General features: G+C 40.4%; 2 protein-coding genes across 8 annotated transcripts in view; one reads left to right on the plus strand and one right to left on the minus strand.

Annotated features, from left to right (window-relative positions):
* LOC131287727 (glucose-6-phosphate 1-dehydrogenase) overlaps positions 1-22,245 on the minus strand; it is a 284,204-nt gene that overhangs the window by 109,701 nt on the left and 152,258 nt on the right. The window lies entirely within an intron of this gene.
* LOC131287728 (single-stranded DNA-binding protein 3) overlaps positions 8,911-22,245 on the plus strand; it is a 30,817-nt gene continuing 17,482 nt past the window's right edge. For 6 of the 7 annotated variants that reach the window (XM_058316810.1, XM_058316805.1, XM_058316807.1 and 3 more), the window contains exons 1-2: positions 8,918-9,027; positions 10,553-11,395. In XM_058316810.1, the coding sequence (XP_058172793.1) occupies positions 11,340-11,395 (56 nt within the window). In that variant the 5' untranslated portion in view covers positions 8,918-9,027; positions 10,553-11,339. Of the gene's footprint in view, positions 9,028-10,552; positions 11,396-22,245 lie in introns of all 7 variants that reach the window. The other variant, XM_058316806.1, reaches the window with a different exon arrangement.

A 22,245-nucleotide genomic window follows, 5' to 3' on the forward strand; every position in this document is an offset into this window, starting at 1 on the left:
ATAACTTATTTTTTTATTTTGAATGTCAGTGTTTTGGCGCTTTTCTTGGTATAGTTACCGTTTACTCCAGCTTTTCAAGACATGATCTTACCTCGTGGGTTTAAGATTACTACTCAATAATTTGTGAACTAGTGTGGGTCTTTCAAATAGAAAGAAAACATTTTTAAATCCTCAATATCAACCGAATTTTTCGTACGTTCGTACGACAAACTAATGATAGTATGCATTTTAATTGTGCGATGTACGGTCAATTAGTCACTTATTTAAAGCGCTTGATGGTGTTGTACTAGTATATGGATAATTTTATTTTTATATTCAAATATCTGGACACACTCCCTGTGACGGAGGACCTCATTTGTTGTAGGCCTTCTTCAGCACATTCATCCTTAAAGACACCTTCAATTTTCGTTTTTCAAGACACAAGATGTAATGAATGCCGATGGTGGGGCCACTATATCACATTCCTTCTTATGTGAGCTTATGCGTACTCCGATCTGTCTTCTTGGTCGTCTTCGATCATGTTTTGTTCAGGTTTGCGTTTTGCTCCATCCAGTCTCACTTCCCTTTTTCACTGGTTCTTTATTTTAAGAACAAACTACGGACGAATAAGAACAAAGCTGAGATGATAAAAAACATAAAAAATATAATACAAGAACTACAGTCGAATCTCAAGTCCAGCGAGTCCGTCCTCTTCGTAACCACCCCACTCTTCCAACGTGCCCGTAAATCGCGTCCATCGATGGAACAGGTTTTCCGATCAACATTCACCCATCATCATCATCATCATCATCATCAGCAGCACCTTCTCTCTTTCTTTCTCCATGGTTTAAGAAGACCATTCACCGTGCAGTCAGCCGAAAGCATAAGTTTAACGTTTGGACTGGCCATGCAAGACCTCGCGTCTTGCCCTTTTTCTTTATCATACTCCTCTGGTAGGACGCGGTTGCTAGGTTACTTGATAAGTACGGTGGCTGCTGCTGCTGCTACCAGATCCGAGTAAGCTCCGCTAATCTGCCTTGAACCGATATTTGGTTTCAGGTGTGGCGATCAGTTTTTGAACTTCGAATTTGTGCCTCGTGTCCGCGAGTGAACGGAAGATGATGCGCATAAAGAATGAAAGGAAAGACGGTTGACATCTTGAATGCGTGCTACTCCCCGTTTTGGTCTCGCAGCGGTTAGGATTAACAAATGAATGATTTAGCTTAGTAAATACAGCAAAAGAGTAATATTATATTTAATATGATTTTATCAAACCTACGAATATGATAATATAGCAATAACTGTAAGTACTATGCTTGTTCTTTAATGAAACTTTGAAATTAGCACCATATTATAAACTGAAAATTGTTGGCAATTTCAAAATTTTTTAAAATTTTCATTTTTGAACGCGGGCATTTTGTGTTTGAAATTTGTTTTTGCTTTTGACATTTAATAAAACATATCAAACCAAAAGTCCATAGAAACTTTATATCCGATAATGTTACGAAAAATACCACTTAACGTCGTGTATATTAACAACTGAGACAAATAGTTTCTAAAAAATAGCATTGTATCGTTCTTCGTTTGCTTTTTAAAACCAGTTGTACTGGTTCTTTTAGGGGGTGTTCTACTGCAACACTAAGAAAGTATCTGCACCTTGAATTTCGTCATAGAAATGAGAGAAAAGAAAAGAACGAAAACAAAAGTGGTACTGTCTTAGTCTAACCCATGCGCATCAAAAACAGGGTAACATAGAACCGATAGACGGTGACCGTTTTCGCCCTCCGTAGGGTTGTCTTCCACGTTTTTTTTATCGATAGAGAGAGACATCGATATGTGAAAAAAATAGCAACACAATCGAAGGGTGCCAACGCGTAAATAGCGTTTTTTTTTTTGTAGCTAGCTTCGCATCAGATAGGACGACTCATCTCCACACATCCACGAATCAAATAAGTTCGCTTTGTATTCGTGTCGACTCCTGTTCGTACATTTGCAAGTGCGCATGTGTTGGGAGTCTTTATATTTTTGATCTGGAAAACTAGATAGAAAAAAGGTACACCAATTTCAATGAAGTAGCTGAGGCAAGAGATGCGATGCACTGTAAATATTGGACGTCCTTTCTCGCTTCTCTTCACGCCAGCCCTCATTTTCTCTCCAATGTGTTCTTGATGTTCGTGTGCCGTATTTGATTTTGGCTACAGTACCGGTGGTATGATGGTGGTAGTGGTTGTTTGCGCGTTTTCGCTTCGTCGCTGATCGTTTGCCACGCGTGAACAGTCGCGCGGTTACACACAGTTCCTCACCGCAGCGCGTTGGCCTTCGAAACATTCGTACTATGGGAAACCCCGATCAGAAGTCCGAAATTTCATCTACCTGGGTATTACAGCTAGGACTACATTACTAGTTTTGCGATTTTATATTCAGCTCACAGTTGTCACCTTACTTTTGCATTGCAACGTACAAGACTACCAATAAAACAAGATTAAACTTTTAGCAAATTGAAATATTTTGTTTGCATTAAAATATCAATACCTTTTTTATAATAATTCTCGCTTTGGATTCACAATACGGCACGTAAACATGTAGGCGTGAGAGTTTGGTATAGATCATGCAGCGATAACTTATTGTGGTAACGTAGAGTAGCATCTTACCATGCATTTCAATTCATAATTTTTTACTAAAAATTCTCAAATGCAAATCAGAATAAAACCTGATTCCTTTATATTTTTGACAATCCCTTTTGAATATTATTCAATACATGTTTTTTAATTGTATCATCGTCACATAAGTGGAATTTGATGCTAATTTGCTACAATCTGTCAGTGTCAAATCAAAACGCTAAGCACATGAGCGCTGGGCTCGCCACCTTGACGTGGGCTCGAATCCCAACCAAGACGACCCCCCCCACCCCACCCCCTTCTTTCTTGTCGAGATATTGAAATGTGTGAAAAGCGCGGACAAATCATCATCAGTAAGAACTCTCTGCTGTGGGTTCTTACACACTTACACGACGTCCAGACTACAGCGCGACGTCGCCTGACAGGCGCTGAACTCGATATAAATAAAATAAATAATATAAAAACCTAACGCGATGTCGCACAAATCTCGAACACCAGTGCCCACCAAAAAAAACACCTTTGGTCGGATACGAGGTGTAAATGTCACCAAAGGCTACCAAAAATACACCTTTGGTAGGTTGGGTATGTACCTCATATACACAAAAGCCTACCAAAAATACACTTGGAAAGGTGTTATTTTTTGGTAGACGCGTACACCTTTGGTAGGAAAGTGCAGCACGGTTCTCTTTGGGTAACTATTACAGTGGTGAAATGTACTGTTCAGCGATGAAGTCAAGCTCGGAAAGACCATGGTCAACTGGGGAAAGCTTACTTCGACGAAAATAGACGAAGGATGCATGGTCAATGTAATCCCAATATTGTAGTAGTTTTAAATTAAACTAAAACGCTTTATGTAAAACATTACTTCAAAACATTTCAAGTTAGCAAAGTTAGGCACTATGAATTGTGCTAATAAATTGAAAGATTTTTAATTACCTTACGTTATGTTGTTGTATTTTTGCCCAAATCTTATAATGTGGAGAAGTTTCATAAAATCTATGATTTAGTTATAGCTATTATAATATTAATAGAATCAAAGCCCAAGTCTGAATTATTGAACAGTCATTTTCATCAACTCTATTTTTGGGCACTTCTTATACGAAAATTTCGCATAGTGTGCCCCCTTCATGATACGCCACTGTCGATATGAAATATTGGACACTACCACATTCATAAATTTGCCATCGAATGTACGGCTGGTGTACTCTGGTACGTTACGGTGTGCAGCAAGCGGTATTGATAAATGAGGACAATAGTTGTTGGAAAATAGGTGAGTGGCGGGCGTTATATACGACAAAAATTCAACAAGAAAAATTATCGACACTAGAACAGGAGAGTTGCAGGGGGCTGAAACTAAATGTTTCCGAGGTACAATTAGGTAACTTTTTAAAACCATGTAAGCCCGAGATTTCTATTGGTTTGAGTTAGTTTTCGTTAAGATGCATTGTTGGTATTTTATATTAAAATATCTTAAATATTCTATGAATCAAAACATTGCATGCTTGTAGCAACAACTACCTTTTGGAAGATAACATCTTAAACTTTGAACACAATACACAAAAGAAAAAATATTTTGAATAGTTTTTTAGGCATGGAAAATACAAAATATGTGTTAAAAATCTCTTTGGATATTTGTCAACAGTCAACATTTGTAGTCGATTTAATGATGAACTGTACTTGTTTATGTGTAATCGTTCATTGGAGTATTTTGACGAAATCTTTGCCCACGGTGCCAGGTGAGCGATTAAAAAAATCTGAACCCTGCTAGCCGCTTGAGATAAGATTTTTCTTAGATTCTTCTTGAAATTCACTCTGGATTAATAGACATACCGTTTAGTGTACTTGCAAATTCTGTTGCCGATTGCTTGCATATTTGTGTTCTTGCACGCAATAGCCACGATCCCCGATCAGTCCCGGGGGTCTCATCAGAGACAGTATCCTTCAAACATTGCTCGTCTCCTTCGTTTTTTATGTACATTTTTTTTTCCCATCCACATCCACCCCCTCATCCGGTCGTGGGACCAGCATTCTTCTGTTTGCTTCCGTTTTGTCTTCGGCTTCTCTAACTCTCCCCGAAAGTCCGCCCTCGTTGACGCACGGGGAGAACACGTCAACGCCTTGAATACCGTCTACCTACCAGCGAGTGACCAAGGCCTTATTCCACGCGCAACCGTCTCCGGGTCTCCGGGAACTGTTTACCCGCGACAGAGGCTAGGAAATGGACCAGACGCAAATCTCCATTGCGCGTCTTCGCCGTGGCGAAGCGGAACGCCGCGACGAAGTTTGCCAAACGGAGCAAAAAGAATGACCCTCAAACGAAAAGAAACTTTGCCCCCTCCCTCCCTATTACACCCACGACCTTCAATCTTCCCCAAGACCACCTCCATCATTTCCTGGTCGTCCTGGATGTGCAAAGTTACGTTTCTTACATGTTTTGTCAAAGCAACTGAGTATCACGTTCTGTAAAGTAACAATTGTGTTTTTAAAAGTTGGTTTTGTTTATTTTGTTGTTTAATTTATAATGTGTATCGGTATTTTCTTTATTTGTTAAAATTATTCAAGAGTTTTAGAAAATTATCGCATTAACTTTAACCGAAATATTTCCAGATTCAAGTACTAATTATTTTTTTTGGCATTTTTGAAATCGAATAAACTAAAACGTAAAATAGGTAGTGTAATCAAATTCTTCTTGCATTTGCTGGAAATGTGTATCAAATGCATCTGAAGAAAATCAGCTCGCTGGTTGCTAGGGGTTTCTAGTACGTTTTATGTCCCTCACTCCATGATTATTTTTTATACCTTTGCGGTGGTATTAGTGTCATTTGGTGTGTTGTGTGCGTGTGCAGCGTACCTTTTGTTTGTGTAGTACTTCTTTTTGAGCTTTTTTTTTCTTTCGCAGCTCACTCCTCTCCGTGTCAGCCTGGTATCTGGTGTTTTTTTCTTTCGTTTCGTTCCTTATGTACATAGATGGGTGTACTAAATACTCTTATTGGGCATATAAGAACGCGTTATGACGCATACTATTGAAGAAATATGAAAGTGTTTTTTTTTTCCTTGCTATATTTCTCCTCTTGTGTTTGATCGTTTTTTTCACAAAACACAAAATTTTCTCGGCTGTAAGTCTAGTCGATAGTATGATGTATTTCCTTCCATGATCGTTAATAATTTATCTACTTGCAAAGAATGGGCAGGTAGAAAATCTTACACTATCCACGAAATGCAGCAGAGGAACCGAATGTTCAAAAAATGGTCCAATAATCTGAGGGTACGGGAAAAAAAAGTACCTACTCCTCATAAAACGTAGCCACCGCTCGCATATTGGGGGTGGTTGGGATACTATAGGTGAACAAACAGCAAAATGTCAATGTGGTCGTGCACATCTCGAGGTAAAAAATCATGCAAAGGCCTTGCGGACACAAGAAAGGAAGGGCAGAAGATGACCCACCGGGGGCTTATGTACATATTTTCATTTTGTGCACAATGAAAATGCGTGCAATGCTGTCCTATGTAGTTCTGTTTTATTTTTATTTTTATTTTTACTCTAATTTTTACTGAACCGGTGCCCCCACCCGGGTGCCCAAACAAAATTCACGCGCAAATTTGAGTATTGAAAGTCTTCAAAAATTGACCATTCGCTGTAACATGTCAATATTGACTGGCTGGGGGATAACCTGGCTAGTTTAAACAGGCCATGAAATAGAATGTGTCTTAAATGCTTACAATGTAGTTCACCTGTATGGTTGTCTACAAGCTACGAGTTGTGTATCAACATGAATAGCTCGTATTAATCGGGAAAACTTTTGCTTCCTTTCAATTTGAAAATTGTAAAAAACTATTTAAATATTTCCACACTCTTATCTCAACCGACTACAGCAATCTACAATATGCCTTCAAAAATTTGCAAAAATATTCCTCAATGAACAAAACCAACGTTTACTTAATAGTTTCGTGCCATGTGAGAAGTTTGTTAGATTATTGTTTCGTCAGGTTGAACTAAAAGCAAACGTTTAGTCTTTTATTATTTTTATACATTGTTCCGTTTATGATTTGTCTCCTTTTATCTTTAAGCTATATTTAAGTGTACTAAGGTTTAATATCAGTTTAATAGTAACTTTGTTAAATTTGGTTATTATTCCTCTTGAAACTATTTGCCCAACTCCTAACATATTCCAGCGCTATCAGCACATCCGACGTTGTTTCTAGTGTTCTACTGAGCAAGCCATGTTAAAGTATGCACATTTGGTGTGTTGGATCTGGTATTGTTGCTCTTTTCATCTTTTAAAATTTTTTGTGATCGACAAATCTTGTCTCTTTCGTTCCTGCCTACTACGATGCTTTTTGGTCTTGCTTCGTTGCACCCGCCGCGTACTCTTGGCGTTTGCCGGCTGCACCAGAACGCTCGAGCGTATCTAGAAATGCATGTGTGTGTATGTGGTTTTCAGAGTATGCGTGTTTATATGGCAATCAGGTACGCTGGTGGAAAGATGTGTTTATATATTCATGTTGTCTCTTTACCTCACATCCATCTGCTTGTTAAGGGACACCGTCATCTATCCCTTTGCCATCGCAGCGAATATTATGTTGTGTTGCACCGGGGTTTTCTCACTCCTTCCTGTTGGTGTGAATTGTTTAAAAAAAAATGAAAAAAAAAGAATAATAAACAGACACAATCATGCAACTAACCGTTCAGCTGCGAGATGGTGTGCTGTGAAATTGTTTGCAAGTGTGTGTGAGTTTGCTCCAACTGGGAAGAATGAGGGAAAAAGGAGATTTTTTTCCATTACTCTCTCTCTCTCTCTCTCTCTCTCTCTCTCTCTCTCTCTCTCTCTCTCTCGCTATCCTGCTCTAGTATATCTTTGTGATGTTGCTGCCGCTTGGCCTCGTTCGCCACAGACACACTTACACACATTTTTTTCTGCACTCCTTCTCTCTGCTGTAGTTTCGTATAGATAAGCATCACTGTCTCCGCTTCCCCCTCCTGGTCTTAACGGAGTTTCGTCTTTTATTTGGTAAAAAAAAAACTTTGCTTCTTTTTCTCTTGCGTGCGGTGGTTTTCCGTACTAAAGATTTTTCGATCGCAGATCTGGGATTTTGGGGTGAGTTCTGGTTGATTTCTGGCGTTTATGTACACTCGTCCCTATTTATATGCCGAGAGCGTTATGTGCTTCATACCGGTGAGCGAATGCAAACGTCAAAATGCGATGCAAACTTTGATAGTTCTCTTTCTCGCTCACTCCTCTCCACGAAAACTCATAACGCGACGGCCTAGAGAAGAAAGAGAGCTACCAATAGTCAATTGCAAAGAAGGAAAATGCGATCCGGTGAAGATGTTCGGGGATAAACCTTAGATAGCTTGAAGTGTTTTTCGTTGTGTATGAGTCTAATGATAGTTTAAACTATAGAGAATTACACGTACACACAAACCCAGACACAGGTGGTATACCACATTCGTTTTTTGTAGGTTTAACATGTGTTTGGTCAAGTGTGGGAGGAACGTTCACAATTCCTGACGCAGCTGTCATTACAGGTTGTTGCCAATAGGAAATATTGTCAATGGGAAACACATCATTAAACAGTTTGATCGAATAACGTAAAGAATTTGATTTGGTAAGAGAAAGAATAGAAAAAATCGAAATTGATCATGAGTGTGTGCGTTTCAGGAAAAAGAAAATGAATACAATTGTCAAGAAAGGGGGAAAAGCAAACGTCAGAAATAGTGAAAAAAAATCATTGCGTACATGAAGAGCAGCATAACACGCACACTTTGGCCACTTACAGTTTCAAAAGTAGAAAAAGAAATCGGAAACATCAACCCGAGAGAAAGAGAGAGAGCATATTTCACGCACACTTGATTTCGTTTGCTCTCTTTCAAAATAATCTTCGCTGACAGTTTCCGCTGCGACAGCAAGAGAAACAATGGAACATTGTAAAAAAATGAGCACAACCTAAGGTACACAACTATGCTCACATCAGTTAGAGGGAGAAAGAGTCCACCTCTCTGTTTGCTTTTGATTCCATTCCTTTTCACTCAAATGGTACAATACTTGTCGCAGCATTCCCAGCAAGAACAGCAACGCTTGATGCGAGCATGTTTTGATCGCCGGTCTTTCGATGCACATTAGTATAAGTGTTTTTCCCACCGCGCAAGTCGCCACGTACACATTCGCACTCCAGCGGTGGTGTTGGTGCACGGAATCGGCAGCGACTTACGAAAACGCGTTTGACAGCGGTGATCAGAAGTATTTGGTCGTCCAGTCCGAGTAGCGTGGGGCGAATGTGCAGTAGCGTCAGTCAGCGTGAGCGAGTGTGGTTATAGTTGCCGTTTGTGAACGGCGCTTCGTACGTCAATCGCTACAATTTTTGTGCGGTGGGATTGGATTGTGAAAAAGAAAATAATTTCGTCGGTACCTGCAACGTGAGTCGAACAAGGGTAAACTTTATTACGGTAGTGTTTTTTCACGTGCATTCTTACGAAAACGGCCCAAGTAAGGTGGTGTGGAAATAGATACCGGCTTATTTGTGTGTACAGTATGTGGTGATCGTAAATCCTGATTTCGATTCTTACTTTTAGGATTGTAAACATCTTATCAAGTATTCCGAGCATGTGTAGAGACCTGTTAATAAAGTTGTGATAGTAGAAGCTCTTTGGCGGGATCATCATCAGTTACTGAACATTCTATTAGTTTAGCAAGTGCTGGTTTTATGAAAAAACACTGAAGAGAAACGATTTATGTTTCATTTATTGTTTTTTCATTCGTAAAGTGGTGATCATAACTTAAACGACGTACGAAGGTATTGATTATTTGTGATAGCAACACATTTAACGACGTAGCCAATGACTCAATCGTTGGTTGAAATTGGTGCTTTCATATAAAAATAAAAATATATTTTCTTTTCGCTGTCAGCACTCATCGTTGACTTTTATATTTTGTCGCTAGAAAGGAGAATTTTTTATTCTTATATGGCACATTGACATTCGATCAGTGTTTATCAATGTTTCAGCTCTAACGCAGCATCCGCGAACATTTTATTTTCCAAAACAAACCTACCGGAAACCTAGCAGCTCTTCCTAGCTGTTAAAAACCATTTTCCAACGCCTGCTGCTGCTGCTGCTTTTCGCATTTTATTTGTAGTGTACGTAAAAGACGGCTCTGAGCTATTCCTTCCCGCTCGCACAGCGAGCAATCGCGTTATGCGAGCACCTCGACGTGAAGAGAGACGTTCGATTTTGATATCTGCTGCTGGGGATGCCTTTGATTGTGTGTGTGTGTTTGTCAGCACAGCATACCTCGCACCGCCTGTTTCATCCCTTCGGTGGACCCTTCGGGTAGAGGGTTGTGTATACTGTCAGCGGTAATTATTATCAACAATTAGGACCGGAGCGTACCAATACAAGCGAGCACTACGGTAACAACAAAACAACGTACCAACAGTAATAGCAACAGCAGCAGGAGCAGCAGCAATTTCTTAGTATATAGACCACGCAGCAGTGTGCAAGCGATCGTGTAATGGTGGTAGTGCCACTGTCCTGATTCGAGCGATTATCGCGACTCGCTTATGTAGAATAGGTCGTTCGTTTGGTAGGGTTTTTTTTTTTTGTTTCGCTTTTAGACGTTTCTATGGTTCACGCGCGCGTCAAGAAAAGGTATTGAAATATCAACAGTTTCTAGGGCGGACGGTACTATGGGTTACATTGGAAATCGTAATCATGCCTTTCGATATTCTACCTAAAGATATTGAATATTCTCAAACAGTGTTCTCAAAAAATGAAATTGTTTTGTGAATACTATATAAGAAAGGGGTAATTTTTCATTCAATAATTTTCACAATTGTTAAATACCAAAACACAACACGATTCAAATAGTATCTATTAACAATTGTGTTGAGTAATTCTGTTTATGGGTTTTAGCTCTCCCAAATAAAACTAACAATTTCTATTTTATTTTCTTTTTCAGATACCCTACAGCTGTAAGGCGCGAGATGCTGTAGTTTTTTTTAACGTGTACTTCAACAAGTGTGAAATAGCAGTAAACAAATGAGTAGTGTGAGTTTCTTGCACTGAGACTACGTTTAAGCCGTTAGTGAATATTGCAGGCGGAAGAAGAAACACAATCAAAGCTGGTAGCTTTTGACGATCGACTAAAATACAACAACGGTGCCTAACCCAGTACTCAAGGCATTGCCGACCAACGGGTGTATCCGTCGAAATCGTTGCACCGAGTATAGGTGTGCAAGCTCCGGCGAGTGTTTTTTCTCCAGTAAATGTAGGGTGGCGTTCGAGATTCATCGTCGTGTACTTGTGCAACGCGAGAGGTTCCGGGAAAGATAGCGAGAAATAGTGCATGTGAAAGCGTGGGTCCGTGCATCCGAAGAAAAATATAAAGAAAGCCGAACAAATCCACCACCACCACTCTTCCAGCGCGGAAAGCAGAAGGGGTTGTGTGCCGGACGGTTAGTCCAACAGCAGCCTACTAGCAGCAGCTGATCGTCGAGGTAGTGTGTGCGGTCGATCTGGATCTGGCCTCGGGCGATCGCTCGGTCACGTTTGAGAGTGTATGCGCGCGCGGATGTGCACGTATGTGGCGAGTGCATCAGCAGTGAGCCTGTGGTGTGACAAGTGAATCCATCTTGCCGCAACGAGGGGCGTTGTGTGCAGGAGGTGGCAGCGGGGGTTCACTATTTCAAAATCATTTTCGGCGCAACGGATACCCACAGACGAGCGCGTTAGTGATTGACGCGAAAATGTACGCGAAAGGCAAAGGGACAGCGGTGCCGTCCGATGCACAAGCTAGGGAAAAGTAAGTATCTTTGAAATGCCATAGCAACCTTACGAGATCCATATATGCAATGCTACTTTTATGATGAAATTTTCAACGATTTTATCGCAGATATGGGTAGTGTTGGGTCGTGTGCTACTTTGCTATCCAACACAAACAGCCCAGTGCAGTGTGGCAGCAGACACGCACTTTGAAAAAATATTGTTGGGCTACCCAAATAAAATTAAACCAACAGAGTATGTAACTTCTGTTGTAAGATAGATGGAAGTTGGTTAAAAATAATTTCCCATCTTGTACCACACTGAAAAACAGAAGAAGAATTGATAAGTAGAAATGAAATAATTTTTAAAAACCATCAAAAACTGTTCTTTTAAGTTGATGGCATACAATACAAGTATATGTGAAATAAAATCAGCAAAAGGGTAGGGTGTTGCTGAACATTGAAATAATGATGTTGTATGACAGTTCCAGATAAACAATGTGTGGTACCACAGAACGGCACATCAAAAGGTGTTACTTGACCCAACACTAATCCTCACAGAATGCACCAGTTATAAGCGTTAGGTAAAACCCCCCAAAGTAAATCAACTACCGTCCAAAGTAAATCAATTCATATTCGGTTCTAATATACAATAGAAGAGACGTCACAGATTTTCTACAAGAAACTGAGAGAAATTCATGTTTTTCTCTTTACGGGAGCATAGGTGGGTAATGAGGTATAGCTAAGCAATAGGTGATAAATTCTATGACTACGCTGATATATGCAACAAAGCTCTATTGATTTAATGTTGTTGAAGATATTGATAGCTAAACTCTAATTAGTTTGTTTTATCTTTATCATACACTTTGTTTTTCATTCTACACAGAGCTACGGTTTACATACAACTTTTCTGTTGATTGCTTCGTGTTGAAGTACGTTATAGTCAACGTATAGTTAATTTTGTGGCCACAGTTTGTGGAGTCACACCAGTCATTGTGCTGAACCAAGTTCTTCGGTAACGATTTGTGAAAGGACGAAAAATCACACCTTTAGAGATTTTCAGTCTGCGACGCGAGCGAAAATTGTTACCCCTAAAAAATCGTGAAAGACGCAGCGAGATCGTAAAACCATGCACCGCTTAAGGCCGAGATAGATTTCTGCCAACCTTGAACGTCTGATCGATTCTCCTCCTTTTCTTTGTTCCCTCACCGGTTCATTACCATTTTTCCAGGGTGAATCGAGCCGTGCCATTTTTTTAAAATGTGATCGACATCTTAAACCTTCCAAGCACCGCAGCTTTCGTCGATCACCGTCGTTTCTTTATTTATGTTTGTTCATAAAAAACACACACACACACACATACACAGAGGCAGAGTCAGGACAATCTGCAGCGGGGATGGGTAAGGGGGTGTGCTTGGAGACGTTGCTTTATCACCTTCTTTGCCAACGTCTCTTCCTTTTTCTTAGTAACGGGCTTCGAAGGTGATATGAGCGCAAGGAAAGCAAAAGAACGACTCAATTTTTGCCTTTTTGCGGCCTTGGCATGACAATTAGCTTGAGGCAGGAAGAATCCTCGTTAGGCGATAACATTGAAAATCTTATGTTTTATAAAATTTTGAAAGTATGCTCATAGTTTAATGTCACATTTAACGAAATGAAAAACACTTCTGGAAGGGTTATACTTTTACCTTAAGGAGAAGTTATTTATTTTAAATGTTTGAAACACAAAGCATTTTCTAATGAATTCTCCAAATGATCAGTGGAAGGTCGATTGGGACATTTTAATGTCTTTGCAACGTTTCTAATCCATTAAGGTTCCATGAAAATCATATTAAACGTAGCTTTCTATTCAAAATAAGGTGGCACGGACTTTTGTTTATTGTAAAATTATGCTATCAGGAGCAACGACATAAAACTTTATTCAAGTGCAACATGCAATATTTTTGAAGGTAGAAATCATTTTCAAATTTCACATTAAAAAAATATTGGCAGCCCACAAGATCACTACAGTTGTTGCTATTAGATCAACGTATTTCAAAAAGATACATATTATTTGGGTTGGTCATTATTTGAAAAAAGTTAATTATATTGTTCAAAGATCGCTAATGAAACACTCACGAATAAAAGAAAATTTAGAATCGTCTTCAATTTCCAACAATTCTTTGTAACACCACGATGATCTGATTGTCGTCCTTCATTGTAACAGCTTCAGCTTCAGACAGAGTTGCATTTTATGTTCAACCGGCGATTGAAACAACCATCACACGATCACTGTGGTGCTGCGTTATCCGCGTGTATTATTTCCTAAAAATATCTTCCAATTTTGTTGTCTGAATTCCCCAACACGTCAAGCGGTTCCCTCTCTGTGTACGTCGTCGTCGTCTATTCGCCCCGCAAAAAGTAATGACGCAGCTCGGTGATATGCTTCCACCGTATGTGCGCGGCTTCCATACGTGTGCCGCAAAACCCACCCTACACAGACGTGTCCGATCGACGGCGTTTGCCGGCGAAGGAATTTCCCGCACCACCCGAAGGGTGTCCACCGACCGCTGGATGGCGCTGGTATATGGGCGTTGTGTAACGTTTATGAGCGCATTTGGAACGCTTCAACACGTTTTTGCGAACCTCTACGGCCGCCGCTCTGTGCGACATACCTAGCGTGTGGCGTAACACCACTACCTTCCCCCAAAACACCTATGGGATGGGAAAATTGGAGTGGTGGCCCGAGGAAAGATCCTTCGCAACGGACGCGAACTTAGAAAGACGATTGTTTACATCGCGCTCACTTGACGATGGCCATTCGCCGTTTGGTGCAATACAGGCGCTTGTCTTTCCAAGTCCCTAGCTCTACTCCGAGCTCTGTAACCGCGGTGTTAGTCCTATTGGACAACCTGGAAATGTTGCACCAACACCGTGTGACCACAACCCCAGCGAACACCAAGGTAAAGAGGGCTGGTGTGCGCGATCTTTTTGCCTGTCGAATGTGCCCGATTTCACGTATCTGCTCGAGGTCTTCGATCGATAAACAACACTCCCAAAATGAATCGTGTGATTCACTGTTTCTTCGTTGAGTTTTATGAACGAGCAATCGAATCGAATTGTTACTTGCACGCCATGCTCCTGTGAACCTTCGGGATTTATTTCCACCGTTTTACTTTTGGTCAACGAATCTTGGGTTCGATGAGAGCTAAATAAAGAACTTTGAAAAGTTCAAGACATTTTCTTTTCCAAATCCAAAATTCTTAAGGCCACTTGTTGATCGTTTGAACATTATTTAATAAAGAAGTCTATCTTTTTATTATTATTATATTCTTTATCTATGTTGCCATCCTTATGTTACTATATCTGTTAGTAATGTGTTGTTGTATAGAATTTTATAAAAATTTACATGAAATTAGTTTTTTCGTAAGGTTGTCCTGACAGGACTCCTTCAACATCAACCAAACGATTTTTCATTTTTCAACGATTCATCCGATCACATCATTTTGGTGTGCTGTCAACGCTGTCTCCTGACACGCACCACAGACTACTGGATGTAAAAAAATATTAAATGGGAAGTAAACAAATTTTATAGGGTGCGTTGCTGTTCGTACGTAAATTCTAATAAAGATTGAAAAAGAATGATCAAACAGGGCGGCCAGATACGGAGGAACTAATGCAAACGCGCCGGTCGTAATGCGTTGCTATACCGTGAATTGCGCGGACGTCAAAGTGTTAACTTTCTATTTTGCTATATTACATTGAAAGTGTTAGTGCAGTAGCCAGTAACGGACAAAGAATAATATTGGATTTGTGGTTCAAAATGAGCAAATCTAAAAATCTACTACATATTTTAGCTTTTTTTTATGTGTTTTTCTGTGTACACTAAAAACTCGACCAATACTGAACCGTCGCTTCTGAAACTTTTCACACATTAAGTTTAAGTACTGCAGATGTTGTTGAAGGTTTGCTTGATCACTATTTTTTGATAAAATTATCTAAATTTTACAATTTAAACTCAGTTTTACTAACACTAACAAAACAAGCATGTAAACAAATGTCAAGGTGTATCCAACATAGTTACCCTAAGGTTTATACATCACGGGGAAATTCATGAAATTTCATACATTTAAATTTGCCGTTATTGTAACTAATAAATTAATTCAAACTTTCAAGTAAAGAGTAAAACCATAATTCTTTTCTCAATCCCTTTGTTACCGAGCAACGCCGGGGCGTCAAGCTAGTGTGACATATTTTTATGATACATCGATAGTAACTATGAAGGAATGGTGGTATGTGGTTGTTGAATGAATGTTTTATATCATGTTAAATGGTAATTGAAACATACTGGAAAACCACGCGTTTCTATAACAAGAACCCTTAGTGACAAATTCAAAATGTCTTATAAAAAGATAAATTCTTATTTGTATGTGACGAAAATCAGTGTTACGTAGGCCCCTTACACGATCGCACCTCCTTACACGATCGATTGATAACTTTTTTGATTAGGGTAAAGCGAAATATGAACTAAAACCGAAAACTAACGAAAGCGTTACGACACGTGTGTGTCCTCACCTTTTACGTCAACTCCGAAACTCCCCTTCATGTGGTGTCTTCATCGGGCAGCGAAGTTTCGACGAGTTCAATCGATTGTACAAATATATCCCTAGAGTTGTTCAACTTTGGCAGTATATGAGGGAAGCGTGTTCTCCGTCCCTGCGGCGCAAGGATCGGCAGCAGCAGCTCTAGTTTTACCTGTATTCAAGTTGACCACTTGTCTTTAGTATTCAAGAAAGCTGCTCTCGGAGCTTGTTAGTAGATGGGTTTACAAACTTTCTCCTGGTTCTCGGGAAACGTTTGAAATAAAAAAAAACGCTGGATACTTTCTAACGCAAGAAGGAACTCAGGCCAATCAGGGATTGGGAACGGTTCTGAACATCCTAGAACAACTGTTTTGAGCACCTGCCACTCACCAGCGTTCGGTGTGCGAGGCGCCGATGAGTGACAAGAAGATACATAAATTATGTTGTAACTATCTCCACGGAGCTTATGTAGCCCTCCCGTGGCGAAGTGGAGGTCCGCAATGGGAGTATGAGGATATGGAGCCAAGCAGACAACGAGTGTGACACATACTAATCGGATTCTTCTACATAGAGAGCGGCAGAGCAGCAGCAGCAGCCCTCCAAGCTCGCTTTTCTGTTGGCACCGAATCTACCCTTCCCTGTTTGGGGGGGACTCCTTCAGCCTGAGCTGTGTTGAGGTATGCGAATCGGTTGTGTATGTACATTCATGCTGTTGTACATAGCCCGCCCGCAACCCGCATACGAACCCAAAGCCTCCCAAAAATCGTTCGCGTTATCCTTTGGGCGGACAATGAGGGGCAAGAAAAATAAAAATGAACGAGGGAAAGGAACTGGCGGGAGTGATGCGGCGGGGGCCGTCCCCAAAGCGCGTAGTCTGGTAAATCCTCAAAAGGATATGAACTGATGACGGTTTGAAAAATCCTCGTGGCCGTGGCCGTGGAGTGGCGGACGGAGGGAGGCATTTATTTGCTACTATCTCCGGCCGTTCCTTGCCGTTGCTGTCGTCTATGCGTCGAAAACATCGGTAAAGGGGGGAGGGAGTGGATGGTGCGGGTTGGATGCAGGCAGGTAGTATGCTGGGTACATACTGACTGTTGTATTTTTTTTTTGCTACTCTCCACTAAAGTTCTTCAACGTTGTGTGTTGGTACTGAATGGGACGTTCCGCTTTAATACCGATTGCCATCGTTTTTACTTTTTTGGTTATATATTTTTTTAAAGCACTTGGCGGATGTGCGCTTCCATTGGGAGCGCAATATAGCTTCGGTCTGGCTTCGAGGCATCCGTATTTGTTGTTAGTTATTTCAAATAATGCCACACTGTTTGCGTGTAGTTTTTACAAGGAAAATTTTTGTTTTTAAATTTAAATGACCTTTTGGTTTCCTTTTTCGTTTCGTAACCATTGGCAAAGATGGAAAAAAGTATGAAGCCTTTTAAAATTACAAAATACTTTATTTTGTTTTCGTACTTTTTATTTATTTAAGCATGTTCAACAATACTTGATATCGATTATTCTGTTGGCCTGTGCCCACGTTTCAGTAGCATACCTGATGGTGTGTCAACGTGACCTTATGTAGTTTTGATTTAAAGCAAACAAGCATAGGACAAAAAATTAAAAAACGACCAGGAAGGCACAAGGGTCCGGGAATAGAAACATCAAAACAACTGATAACAGAAGCAGGCTCCCGAGCGAAGGAATGCTGTGAGGGCGTTTGGGAAGAAGACATAACTGTGTATGCTTTTCGGGTGGTTTCTCCTTCGTCTGTCGGGACTCTGGTGGCTCTCCGACACAAAGCCTGCATCCGTCTTTCGTTCGAGATACGATTATCCTTTTCCGTAACTCTTGATGATTAGCATGGGATTAGCGAAGAACCGACGAAATCAGCAGCAGCAGCAGCACTGATGAAAGCATCTCGTTGCCCTTTGATGAGCAGATTGTTCGGTGCTGCTTGAATACAAATGGGTTCCGTTCCGTCCTGTCTAACTCGGGTTGTGCAACTCAGGTGCAACTCCGTTTGGAGTCGACTGGCCTTTGATGTGTTTCGAGTTGCACTGATAGGAATTAGGGACAGGATTTTACCGTACATCACTCGAAGGACGAAGGAAAACTGTCCGATCATCTGAGCAAATCGTTCAAATTTATTTTTGGTCATAGGTTTTTCTTCAAGCTTGACCCTTTATCAGAAAATTTACTAAAAAGTAATTTTTATATTTATGTTGGATACCATAACTGGACGCGATCAAAAGGTTGTGGCTTTCCATGTTTAATTAATTAATGTTTATTGTAGGCCTTTAATATTTAAAATGTCAAAGTAAGCCAGTTTTTTAATTCGAATTACTGCAGCAACAGTTCAAGCAACGAATGAAATTTGAAAGATTATCTATTTTATTTAAAATAGATGGCAAAACCTGGAATTGTATGTATGTTTTTCAACATGAACAAACATTTTGGTGATTTTCAAAACCATCGAATTAATCGTTATAGAAAAAGGGGTTTTTCATTCGGTATATGTTTCACGTTTGTTTCAAATAAAAGAGTTTAAATACAGTCTTAAGAATATTTGACAAACAAAATACAAGAACTAACCCCCTATTTTCAAAGGGCCAATTTTTCGCGTTAGATCCGTTAGTATGTTTTTTTTGCACTCTCTACACCCTTTAGAACTGTTTTCCCGGATCTTCTCGTCGATACCAACGACGGCGCGGGCGCGCAACAAGTTTCCCTCCATTCCTTATCTCGATACCGTGTACTTTTACAGACGTGTGTGCGAATGTAGCACAGCCACAACATCGTTGACGTTACAACCTAAAGAGAAGAGCGCGTGATCAAGTTTTTAGGCGCGCAGAAGGAGGGGAGCGGCGTTGGGTCGACGCAGCGCGTCAGCAGGTCAGCTTAATATCTAGATGCTTCTTGAGGTTTGGTGGTCTTATCAGAACTGTGCGCAAACGGCGCTTGATAAGCAATAGCCGTCACTGCGCTTGTGAAGGACCATGTGTTTGATGAGAGGGAAAAACAAACAGCGTAAATATTGACGAAATGATTGTTCCGTCAGTGGGGTGTGCAAATCTGGATCCATTGCGTCGCATTTTATTTTATTGCTACAAATGTCTAATGGTCTTGTTGGTGTTGTTGGCAGTAAATTAACCGTTGGTTAGATGTAGGTTCAATTTGTACCTTCCTCCTCCGTGCTGTGTTGAGGCACATACGATAAGGGATCTGTTACAACGTAACACTATTTAAATTCTTTTATTTTTACGTTATCGCTTTTTTCCAAATGTTTGTCGTAATCTTTATAAACTTTTACAATACATACATATAGTTAAGTTTAGTACGTGGACTTCTGTTTTAGTACAGATTTTTAGTACAATAATTTTTGTTAAAATTTGGTTATCAAATTTATTTACCCAAACTAAGCAAAAAGTAGGCTTTCCATACTTTTTTGTAATTATTATAACCTACCACTACATAAGTTCACCACTATATTAGTGTAAAGGGCTGATGAGCATTGTTGCTGTCTCCCGCTTTGTGGGTGACACGGCAGTAGTTAACGTGTTAAAGCAGAATCTCAATTCATTGGCATCCTTTTGTTGAACACTTCTTTTGTAGTATAAGCAAATCATAAGCTTAAATAGCATTACATCCAATATGACTGACTGACAGTAATGTGTCAAAATTCGTAGTGAAAGATTGCATTAGCCGTCCAGCACCACAAGAATTGATATTTTAGGAGTTTGCAAGCAATAAAGTCATACTTTAAAATACAGGCTTCGCCAGCCAACTTTGCCTCGAAAGCGGGTGATTTTTTTTCTAACGCACGTTATTTTGAAATATTTCATCAACTGTTGTCTCTAAAGCAACTGGTATTGAAATAGCTCATCGACAGTTGTCTCTAACTCATCTCATTTTGTATCTAACTCATCTGACTATGTGTTTAACGCATCTGGGTTGCCTCAAGCCGAAAACTAAGGAAAAACCAAAGTAATTGTGATTATGAGATGTTGTAGAACTCCAAGAACAATAAACATTATTATTTTTGTATGCCTCAAAGCTATTCTGAAGTATTTTTGAACAATTTCGCGTTTAATTTTTATACGTGCCTGTATACGTATATCATCTAAGAAGGCTGCATTGTGGACCGACACTGGCGGACCGACACTGGCGGGCCGACACTGACGGACCGACACTGACGGACCGACATTCACGGACTGACACTGGCGGACCGACACTGATCGACCGACGTGACTCATGGATTCGTCAGCCCCTAGGGACCGACGTGGCGTGAACGGAAACTTCACCGTCAGTCCCCAGGAACTGACATGGCGGATAACGTGTTAAGCACATAGTGGTGTATAAGTTCTTATTACTGACGATTTTTCTCCGAAGAAAACTACGTAATCCTGTAAAGAAGCATCAAACTGTGTCTAATACAGAGTCTTAAAAGATACTGAAAAGTAATCGATCTTCAACAATGCTGCATACTTAAATACTATTCGAAGCAATTAATATTTATCGTTTTTAAAATGTTTGCTTGAGAAAAGACAAATTTAAGTGACAATTTTGTTATTCCTAGACATTCCTAGCCATTCAGTAAAACGTGGGTTGATGCATTTCCCCAATACGGTCATCCCTCCGAAGGCCAGCTTCGGAGTTCGTCAAACCCAAGGCCGGAAGGTTTTCGTTCTATCGGTGCAAAGGAATCTGCCAAAGGTGTATAATTTTTGTTTTCTTCTAGGCGTACGGTTTTGGCACCCTATTTGGTACCAACGCGACAAACCCGACCGCACGGGGGAGGTTTTTTTTTACCCAGTTCTATTACACTTTTTTGTTGTTGAGATTATTCTACGTGTCGCTTATATGTAGGAAACATATACGTACATTTGTTGTGTATGCACAGGTGAGGACTCTGAGCCAATGTGGCGCGAACAGCAAAATTTGAAAAAAAAATCACCGAATGTCTGGTGAGCAAAAATAAACCACAATATACTGTGTCTCGGGGGCTGTTGCTGCTGTTGCTGCTGCTACATGTGAAGGAAGTAGCGAAAACGGCCGCCACCGGTAAGAAAAGGCAAACGTACGGCAAAGAAACAGAATAACCGAGAGTGCTGCGCCAAAAACCTGTTTTTCTGTTCCTCCGGCGGTGGTTGGATTTGCCGTCGTTTTCTTCCTGCTATTGCCGACGACGATTTCTTCTGCCGTCCGTCCGATCGTCATTTTCATTGCGATCCACCACCATCGCCATCATCAGCATCGTCATCATCATCATCATCATCATCATCATCATCGCCATCATCATCATCAGCAGCAGCAGCACCATAATCATCGTTCCCTTTTCTTTCCGTCGCGATTGGCGGGAACACACCACAGTGCACCACCTCCGGGAGGACTTAGTTCCCAGTGGCCAAGTGTGCAGGTTTGGCACCACGTTTGTTTTGTAACTCGGATTGATGGTGTAAAATACTGGGGGAAAAACAATTTGAATCGATAAAACGTCCACCAAATGATATCGTTGATAGTATGCTCGTGCAGTAAGCAAATCCTTTCGCCGGTGGCTTGGATCTGATTTGAAGATACTTTAAGGATTTGAAAACTCATTGGAAAATAAACCATATTTTTTCATTTCGTTGTTTCTCTTATTCCTCCTCCAAACTACTTCAGATTTGTTAAAATATTGAATTTAAAGTTCAAGTTATTGTGTACTTAATTTGAATGAATAATTTTCTATTTAAATGAATCTAAATAAATTTTAAATCAACGAAAATACTTTTGATCAACATCCAATTCCAGTTTAGAAATTTAAAGGTGTGTACAGATTGAACCAGCGAGCGACAATAATGTAATAGACCTACATCTATTGCCTTTGAAGGTAAATTTTTCGCTGGAATCTCGATAACGTTGAGCCATTTTTTGACACTTGACTGTCACTTATGAAACCGCTCGTTTGTCAATTTTACCAAAGAAAGCATCGCTTGAGGTGATTGGCAGAAGGAAGGCAATTGGTGATGGGGCTCCGTTTGCGATTCACTATCACCGGCATCCGGGTTTTCGCCGGGTGTATGTACGTTCCTTTAATTGGGATTTTTGCAGGCTTACGTTGACGGCGATCGAGATCAGCCGCCAGTCAGTCACTTCATTTCGCGGGCCATCTTCTCACCCATGAGTCAAGGCGAAACGAACGAAAACCGTGGGAGAGATGGCGGAGGAACGAGCGGAAGAAAGGCGACACCGCCGATAATGTCGATCCCTCTTCATCCGGCCCAACTCGGACGCGAAATGCGTGAAACCGAGAGATAACGAAGGATAATTATGTATTGTTTTAATGCGTTGATTTC

Source organism: Anopheles ziemanni, chromosome 3, assembly GCF_943734765.1.
Source record: "Anopheles ziemanni chromosome 3, idAnoZiCoDA_A2_x.2, whole genome shotgun sequence".
Lineage (NCBI taxonomy): Eukaryota > Metazoa > Arthropoda > Insecta > Diptera > Culicidae > Anopheles > Anopheles ziemanni.